Below are 9,904 nucleotides of genomic sequence, written 5' to 3'. Positions count from 1 at the left end.
TTTTAATAAAAATAAAAACAATTTTGAGCAATTTATTTTTCTCGTCCGATATTTTTTATACCGAATTGTTGCATAAATCAATTAAGTAGAATTCTTTGGTTAAAATTAAATTTTATGGGAAGAATAAACATTTAATTCTTATTACATTAAAATTTCTTCAAAACGACTTTTATAAAAATAATTATTGTGATAATTATTATTTGTTAAAAACAAATAAATAGGTTAAAAAAATATGTAACATTAAATTGACAACAATGGAAAACAGTGTCAAGCCGTAAACAACTTTAATTATAAAACAATAAAAAATAAAATACAATAAAATATTAATATAAATCGAAAGTAAAATAGATTTCTGATTTACTTATAATTGTAAATTCAATAAATGTATAAGTATCATAAATATAATTGTGCTGTAAATATAATTTATAAGTTAAAATAATTTTTTTTACTTATAATTTATTGGTGTCCATTTGGAAGCTGTGTAAGCAAGGCTAATATAAGTAGGGCCTTATATTAAAACACTATTACACATTTATAAACTACTTATTTGACTTATAACTTATTTTTATTTTATAAGTTAAGCCAAGTGCCTCATTCGTTATCATCATAATCAACAGCCTATAAGTGGCCACTGCTGACCAAAGGCCTCTTCTCACACGGAGAAGGTTTGAGCTTTAATCACCACGATTGCTCAATGCGGGTTGGCGATTTCAAACTTATAATTAGAAATTATTAACCCAGATTTCTTCACGATGTTTTCCTTCACCGTTTGTCAGTGGTGTCTAAATAATCTTAGAATGTACATATAACTCGGAAAATGTCACATTGGTGCTTGCCTTTGGTAGGTTTCGAACCCGCACCCTCATGCATGACAAGCGTTATTAAAATAAATAGTTTTAATTTATGTTCAATAAACTGCGTTTAAAACACCTCCTTTTTCTTTAAAGTCGGTTAAATATGGCTGCTTTAGCTTAGCTTATAAAATAAATACAAATATCTAATATACATAAAATTATTTTCTACAATGAACACAGACATTCGATTTGAAGCTTTTTTCCATTATATTTATTTTATTTTATTTTAATATTAACTATGCAACAATATAATAATCAACGTGTCGAAAATTCTCTCAAAATGTTTTTTTTTATACATTTTTATCATATTAAATTGTCAGAACATAATATTTTTTATTATAACTCTCGTGAGACATAATAAATTAACTAAAAATCATGGTTTATTCACGTACATGAATGGAGAAAAGCTCTACTAGTTTCGAGTCACAGAGGAACTCTTCATCATGAGCAGTGTGCGCAGACGCGGCGACGTCGCCCAACCTAATACGTATGTACGTGAGTAAACCGTGATTTTTAGTTAATTTATATTATAAATTATAAGTAATAATTAATTACTTATAATTTATTTTTAGTTTTATATAAATTTATTTTTGAGATTAATTTTATGATTTTGATTTTTATATAGTAAGTATTTGTAGATAACATTGTGAAATATATATTTTTAAGCGTATATAAGCACACTTTGTTCTTCAAAGGGGGTAGACAGAGGTGTACATGTTCAAATTGTTCAATGTAACATTAATTTTTAACACTATAATGTTTTTCAGTATGTAACATATTGTGTTATATTCACTAATTATTCTAGTTTCTATAATTTATATCATATCACTATTACAGGCAACTTTTTGCTTAGCTAATATATATTTTTAAAACAATGTAATTTTTCATAGTCTTACACATTGTCAATTGGCTAGTTTCCTACTAGTCAAATTCAATACGTTTTCGAAACGTTAAAAATAAATATTTTCTATGAATTTTGTATAAAGGTACACACACGCATCGTACGCATTCCGTATGACGTCATCAGTACGCATCGCATGTAGGCATTGCCGATGATGCGGTCCGTACGATGCGGATCAGTGGACGCAGTTGTATGAGTTTCTATACAAGACAAACTAAAATCCGTTGCGTGCGATGCGTACGACGCGTACCTTTTTTAACAATGCGTTGTGACGTTATCAGATTTTTAAAATCAATATTTCTATTGTTAAATTAAATTATGCAATGTTTCAGTAATATTATTGAAAAGTTACATTGTTTTAAAAATATATGTAGTCATAATATTATTTTTTTATATCTAATTTATCGGCAAATAGGCATCTAATTCACATTATTATAATACGCGTATTATAATTATTATTATAACTACAACATTAATTATTATTTAATACTTTGCTGTGTTATTATTTTTTTAAACCAACGCTTGATTTCTAAAGATGAACGCATACTTATTCGAGTTGAACGAGTTGAACGTGTCGAACGAAACGAACTTTAGATTTCTGTACTCGTTTTAGTACGAGTTTGCTTTACGTTGAACGGAAACGAAACGAGAGCGCCTTCGATGCTTTGATTGGCCGGCTCGAAATAACCAACCAATCAGAGCGTTTAACGCGCTTTCGTGTCGGTTAATTTAAACGTAACACAAACTCATGCTGATTGGTTCATTCGCGCCGGCCAATCGCTCGCTCAGCGCGCCGGCCAATCGCTCGCTCAGCGCGTTTCGTTTCGTTTTCGTTTACGTTTAAAGTAATCGAAATGAGAGCGATATGAGCTAACCAATCAGAGCGCCCAACTCGTTCGTCTCATGTGAAACAAACTCGACGATGGGATAAGTATGCGTTCACCTTAAAAAACAATTTTATCCCATCCCGCTCCGTACCTGAAAGTCGATCAATATTCCAATTTTCAATTAACGAAAATGTACACAATCAAAAGCCATAATAATACTTTGCTTAACTCCGAAATTGAACGTAATGGCGCGTTTACATTAGGTCGGTCACCGAAGGCGGCGTCCGCATTCGGTTTAACCATAACCGAATATACGGCCAAATGAATACCTGTTTATATTAGTTGGTGACCGAATACGGCCTGCAGCCAAATACGGTCTAACCGACTTCGCCATAAGACATCAAGCCACAATTGTAACCAACTCGATTCAATAATACTCTTTTATTGAAAAATCACTTCTATCATTATTACAATAAGTTTTATAATACAATACAAGACTTATGGCCCTTTTCACCAACCACCCCCTCTCTTAAGAGTTACTTAGCGTGTCTTAGCACCTAAACTAACCCCTTACTTGTACTGTTAGTTGTCACTTATAGGATGGTTAAAACCAATATTTCGCTAAAAGTCACCTATTTTGGCTTCATCGTCATCAACAGACTATAAGTGTCCACTGCTGACCAAAGGCCTCTTCTCACATGGAGAAGGTTTGAGCATTAATCACCACGCTTGCTCAATGTGAGTTGGCGATTTTAAACTTATAATTTGAAATTATAAGCCCAGGTTTCCTCACGATGTTTTCCTTCACCGTTTGTTAGTGGTGTCTAAATAATTTTAGAAAGTACATATAACTCGGAAAAAGTCACATTGGTACTTGCTGTTGGTAGGTTTCGAACCCTCATATTATTATGAGAAGCCTCTTATGTCTTAAAGCTCCAATGCTTTAGGCCACCGCGACATTATTTTAGTTTAAGGATGCTTTTCCACCATGCTTTTCCCATGCTATGTAGCTATGCTAAGAAGATATAATAGCTAAGCTGTGAAACTATGTGACAGTTTCCACTGATACTAAGCTATGTAGCTGTGCGATGAAGATGCGCAGCTCGAGTATGCAATGTATTGGTAGTAGGGAAGCCATCCATAGCACGCATCTTTCCATATAAAAGACGTATCTTAACTGAGTCCGTTTCCACCAGTGCTAACCGTGTACCAATAAATATGATTGGTGGAAGCCAAACGCATCCACAGCAACGTATCATAGCACATCTCTGAACCCTAAGGGTTCTTTAAAATGTTTTTTTTTATGGAATAGGTGGCAAACAAGCAAACGAGTCATCTAAAAGTAAGCGATCAGCGTGGCCCATGGACAACACAACACTAGAGGAGTCACAGGTACGTTGCCGGCCTTTTAAAAAGGAGTATATACTATTTAATTATTTTTTTACATTTGATAGGTCGACGTTTGGCCGCTATCTCGCCTGATGGTAAGTGATGATGCGGCCTACGATGGAGCACGTCTGCCCATAAGCAACCTATTCACTCGGGCTTTGAAGACACCCAAGTTATACCCATCAGGAAACACAGACTCCGGCAAGGAGTTCCACTCCCTAGCAGTTCGCACAAGGAAGCTTGAGTGTAGTAGGGGTTGGCGATAAAAGGCTTTAGAACTATTTACTAAGATTTTTCAACATGTTTGATAGGTCTAATCTGCTTTAGTTTAGTCGACTGTCCATCAAATTTAATTTCCACATCACAATCGCTTAACGGATGAGAAATTGTAGAACAAGAATCTTCCTTCTTGTCCTCAGGACTCAACGGGGTAACGAACCCACTATCATTCACTTTACCATCCTTTATAGGCGTCAAATTCAAAGACATACTTTTCCTACTCTGAAACATACTTAGATCGTCCATATAAGAAGACGGATTCAACTTTTCATTCAATTTTTCGTCCAATTTTCTTAGATTTTCGTCGAAATTACTCTTCAATTGGTGTTCGAATAGCCTTTCTTGCCGAATCTGTTCGTGAGTGCTCGCGAAAAACCCGGAACTCTTTTTACCGAGTTCTTTTAAAGAATCTGTTATGTTTTCCGTTTTATTTTCCACTTTTTCGTCTAAAACTTTCAGATGATAATTCTTCATGTTTGCGATTAGACCAGAATGGACTGACTGGGATTTTTTCATCATAAATTGTTTTCGCTCATGATCTATTTCTTTGGGGGAGTCTTCGCGAATTTTCGCAAATAGATTCGGCGAACTTATGCCTGTTTTGAAGTTCTTTCGCGGATCTTCTTGTTGTTCGTCGTTTGAGAATTTTGTCGAGAATATTTTGAATGTTAATTTTTTGCTGTGATTTTGGACGATTTTTTTTATTTCTAGCGGGAGATCTTGCTTGTGGTTGGCCGAGATGTATCTTGAGAGTAATGTTAGTTGTTGTTCTAGTGTTTTGTTGGTAGCTTCCAGTCTCGCTTGGTTCTTCTGGTAGTTTGTTATTGCATCCATTGCCTCCTGGGAAATAGAAGAGTTATTTTTAAGTAAATTGCCGTGATTTTTTTTGCAGGTGAAAATCGTCCCATGACTTCTCCCGCCTTGAGCGAGGCGAGAGGCATTGTCAGACTGTTACTGACTAAGAACCACCCCGTTCCTACTCCTGGTTTTCGTGCCGGAGCACCGGTAACCCGCTGGCAGGCAATCCGCAGCTCCGGGATATTACTATGATAATGTGTGATTAAAAGACAAACATTTTTAGGAAAACCCGAAGTCCGACTGTGCACTGCAACCAGTAATCCAGCCACCGCACCAACTGTATTTTTTTATTATTATTTTTAAAAACGTTGCCCCACATTAGGATTTTCTCCTGTGTCGTGGGTGCGTTTACAAACATACAAGTTCACATACACATGACACCCAGACCCGAAACAACAATTTGTGGATCACACAAAGAGTTGCTCCGTGCGGGAATCGAACCCGCTACCCGTTGCATGGCAGCCAGTTGCCCAGCCACCGCACCAACTGTGCAGTTTTACTTTTTACTCCTACTTCCATCGAAATAATATAGCCATTAAATAAAGAACTAATAATTAAGTCTTTGACTGCCAATAGAAAACTGTTGAAGGCAAATTCTTCGCTAACGTCGGTCACCGGTGACCACCACGGCGTTCAATGTGTTAAGCACGGTCTCACAAAAAACTATCATGAAACAACGCTTGCGTTGTATTTCGTGTGACCAGAGGCCCAATACCTTCCATCCCCAATCCTCAAATACGAAATCCCAAAAGGCAACGAACTTATTGCGGCACCGTTTGCTTACCATCAGGTGATCAATCTGTTTATTTGTTCTATGTCTTAAAAGACAAAGTCAAAGCATATAATATTTCAACTGCTCCTTAATTAGGCACTTTTGAAACGTCAAACTGAACTGTCTGTAAGTCTGTCAGTCAGTGAAGCTAAACCTGATCCGGTAAACCCTCTAAGGGGCTCCGGTTCGAAGGGCAGAAGAAGGAACGGGTTGGTTATTAGTCAGTAAGAGTCTGACACTCCCTTTCGCCTTGCCAGGCAGGAGAAGTTATTGGATGATTTTCCCCCCTTAAAAAATGGTGCTAGAAAGGATGGATGAAAACAGATTAACGAAAGAAGTATACAAGGCAAATATGAGTGGGACCGTCGGTAGAGGGCGCCCCAGACGGACATATAGCGACCAGATTGGCGATATATTAAAAAAGGGCGAAATTAAAAGTACCTTTAACCGACGAGCATGCATGAAAAGACTGATGACTGTTGATGAAGCGAAAGAGGTGTGTAAGAACCGTGGCAATTGGCGTTCCATTGTCTCTGTCTATCCTCATGGGAGACAGGCGTGAGGTTATGTATGTATGTATGTAAAAAATGGTGCTATAAAAACCACAAAATGACTTACATCAAGTTCCTCTCCCATCCTGGCCTTATCTTCGAGCAGTTGTCGGTTCTCTTCAGTGAGGGTGGCGAGGCGAGGCATCTCCTCTCTAAGTACGGCGTACTCCACTGCGTAGTCACATAGCTGACGGCTTATGTCTAGGGATATCACCTGGGGAAGATTAATGTTTAGTGTTATTACCCGACTGCGCCAGAAGGAGGGTTATGTTTTTCGAGAGTATGTATGTATTTTATTTAATAATTTACTAGCCTCTGCCCGCTGCTTCACCCGTGATATAGTGTTACTTATTTAGTAATTTACTAGCTACTTCGCCCGTTTTTTCGTCGGATAAAAAGTACTCTATGTGTTATTCTAGACCATATTCTACTACAGTTCCAAATTTCATCCCGATCCCTTCAGCCGTTTTGGCGTGATTGAGTAACAAACATACACATAAACTCACAAACTTTCGCATGTATTTTGTTTATTTATTTCATCTCTTATAACTTACAATATATTATTTATTTCAACTCTTACAACTAACATTGCAGATACATTATATAACCTAGTTATATTATTAAGATTATTTATGTATGTACATACATACAACACAAATACATACATAGGTGTTAGTGGATAAAATGTTATCCATTTTTTACATGGCATGCTTCGGAACTGAAATCCGACGTGAAACATCTTGCGTTGTGTTTCGTTGTGTGAGTGAGGTTACCGGAGGCCCAATTCCCCCTTCCCAATCTTCCCCATCCCCATTCCCGAACAACAACCCTTAAATTCCTAACTCCCAAAAAGCCGGTAACGCACTTGTAAAGCCTCTGGTGTTTCTAGTGTCCATGGGCGGCGGCGATTGCTTACCATCAGGGGCCTTAGTCAGCTATTACAATTGTGTCAGAATGGTCGATCACTGAGCAGTGCGAGAGGGACGGAGCTATGTAGGTTGTATAGCTCCATCCCTCTTGCACTGCTCAGTGATCGACCATTCTGACACAATTGTAATAGCAGACTAAGGCCCCAGGTAATACGTTTGCTCGTTTACCGGCTTATACCATTAAAATAAACGTACCTTCTTCATAACCTTCTCATACATAGCTCGGTTCATGTCGGGCAGTTTGTGTTTGAGGTACTCGGCGGCTTCCTCGCAGCTCTCGCACATCATCAGTCCGTCCTTGTGGGCCGACAGCAGCGCCAGCGACACCGAGAATACTACGTCCAGGGACTCCAGGAATATCAGGTCTGCAAGGAAGATTATTTTTTTTTTTTATGGGACAAGCCCGCCACAACCTCCCATACCGCTGCAACTCCTGTGCACCAGGATCTACAGTAGATACAACCATGAAAACACCGGAACACTGAAGTCCAGCGCGTCCCAGCGACATGAATGACTGTCTTGGATCCCGCAACGAAGTAAATCAGAAGATGTTATTGGAGGAGAAGAAAAGAAAACGATAGTTTCCACTTCCCTCGATTTAGAACGGATAACTAATAAAATAATGTACAAAAATATACTTATATGTAAACACCTACTAAAAATACAAACATAATAACAATAGTACCTATACATACATTGAAAAGGAATATGAATACTTGAGTTTAAACAAATAATTCTATACTTATATACAACGCCTTCCTCTCTTCTAATTTACTATTTGCTGTGCCCATCAGGGTCCACGATTGCTACCATGTTATTTATATTACCATCTTATCTTTACATTGTGGATTTGCAATAAAGAATTATGAATTATGAATTATGCGGTGGCTGGGCAACTGGGTGCCGCGCAACGGGTAGCGGGTTCGATTGCCGCACGGAACAACTCTTTGTGTGATCCACAAATTGTTGTTTCGGGTCTGGGTGTGGAGTGTATGTGAACATTGTATGTTTGTAAATGCACCCACGACACAGGAGGAAATCCTATTGTGGGGCATATTTTATAAAAAAATAATTAAATCTTAAACTCACCAAACACTCTAACAACGAATCCCAGAGGAAACTGGCTGGTGAAGAGTGTGAGCATCCAGGGCGCTGCGTACAATGCTGGGGATATGTCCAGCGCCTCCAGCTTCGCGTGCAGATCTGGTTCGTGGTCGCGGAGGAGACGGGATAGCTGGTACAGCTGAAGGAGACACATAGTCAAGTGTGGGAGAGACATGCTTCGGCACGAATGGGCCAGCTCGACCGGAGTGATACCACGGCCGAGCAGAAAACCGACGTGAAACAACGCTTGCGTTGTGTTTCGTTGTGTGAGTGAGGTTAACGGAGGCCCAATTCCCCCTTCCCAATCTTCCCCATCCCCATTCCCGAACAACAACCCTTAAATTCCTAACTCCCAAAAAGCCGGTAACGCACTTGTAAAGCCTCTGGTGTTTCAAGTGTCCATGGGCGGCGGCGATAGCTTACCATGAGGTAATACGCCTGCTCGATTACCAAAGTCAAAGTCAAAGTCAAAGTCAAAATCATTTATTTCAAATAGACCAGAAAGGCACTTTTGAACGTCAAAGCAAATATAATAATATTAATAACGTCTGTCTGTCGGTCAGTCCTCTAGTGAAGCTATTTGCTCGTTCCAAAGTGTAGATTCCTATGGAGAAGAACGAGCAAGAAACTCCATAGGTTACTCTTTTTCAATCAGATTTACAATACAATTCTTGGTTACATTGTTTCGATTACTTCAACTATGTGAGAACAATGTAAAACTAATATACAGTCGAAGCGATAGAAAAAGAAAATAACCTAGAGGACAATAAAAATTAATGCAGTCCGGAGCTGACCAGTCCCAGTTGACAGCGCCCGTTCACGAACATGACACGTACACCAGCACCGCCCAACTCAACCATGTTGCAGGGAATCGAGCGATCCAATGCCCGTGCCACCGCCAATGAGACCTTTGAGTGAGCATGACAACTCCAAGCTGACATAAATGCATTCTACTAGTCTAATTTGATTTCAGTTAATTACAGGGCTCTCACATTTACAATGATTGTATAAAGTAGAGAACACATCGAAATAACATGGTTATATTACAGAAATTTTTCGTTATCCTGTGGAGCCGGACCAGCTTGCCTCCAAGCATTTTTATCTTCTATATAATCATTTACTTTGTAGTATGCTTGTCTACATAACGTTTTTTTAATACATAGTTTAAATTTTGATTCATTCAGATTCTGTATTTCCATTGGAACTTTATTATAACATTTAACACAGAATCCCATAAATGACTTACTTATTTTTGACAATCTAAAAAATGGTTGACTTAATCTATCCTTATGCCTAGTTTGATAGTTGTGTCTGTCAGATACTTTCGCAAACAAATGTAGGTTTTTTCTAACATACATAAGATTTTCATAAATAAATTGACATGGAACGGTCATAACATTGATCTCCTTAAACTTTTCTCTGAGAGATTCGCGACGACCT

At 38.1% G+C, this 9,904-nt stretch overlaps 1 protein-coding gene and 3 long non-coding RNA genes across 7 annotated transcripts in view; 2 read left to right on the top strand and 2 right to left on the bottom strand.

The window, feature by feature from the left end:
* Positions 1-9,904, top strand: part of LOC126912053 (uncharacterized) — a 192,262-nt gene that overhangs the window by 68,398 nt on the left and 113,960 nt on the right. The window lies entirely within an intron of this gene.
* LOC126912048 (uncharacterized) overlaps positions 1-9,904 on the top strand; it is a 65,401-nt gene that overhangs the window by 49,915 nt on the left and 5,582 nt on the right. The gene's annotated exons all lie outside the window — the stretch shown is intronic.
* The window catches only part of LOC126912043 (uncharacterized), a 121,579-nt gene continuing 114,746 nt past the window's right edge, over positions 3,072-9,904 (bottom strand). The window contains exon 2 of the long non-coding RNA XR_007706659.1: positions 3,072-4,114. This is a non-coding gene — a long non-coding RNA (uncharacterized LOC126912043). The remainder of the gene's footprint in view (positions 4,115-9,904) is intronic.
* LOC118280495 (TBC1 domain family member 4) overlaps positions 4,011-9,904 on the bottom strand; it is a 70,525-nt gene continuing 64,631 nt past the window's right edge. For all 3 annotated transcript variants that reach the window (XM_050702095.1, XM_050702096.1, XM_050702097.1), the window contains 4 exons: positions 8,450-8,603; positions 7,556-7,725; positions 6,499-6,645; positions 4,011-5,090 (listed from right to left, as the gene is read on the bottom strand). In XM_050702095.1, coding sequence (XP_050558052.1) covers positions 4,257-5,090; positions 6,499-6,645; positions 7,556-7,725; positions 8,450-8,603 — 1,305 coding nt within the window. In that variant the 3' untranslated portion in view covers positions 4,011-4,256. The remainder of the gene's footprint in view (positions 5,091-6,498; positions 6,646-7,555; positions 7,726-8,449; positions 8,604-9,904) is intronic.

Source organism: Spodoptera frugiperda, chromosome 21, assembly GCF_023101765.2.
Source record: "Spodoptera frugiperda isolate SF20-4 chromosome 21, AGI-APGP_CSIRO_Sfru_2.0, whole genome shotgun sequence".
NCBI lineage: Eukaryota > Metazoa > Arthropoda > Insecta > Lepidoptera > Noctuidae > Spodoptera > Spodoptera frugiperda.
Note: the sequence above shows the minus strand (reverse complement) of the source record. Positions and strands in the feature narration are given on the sequence as shown.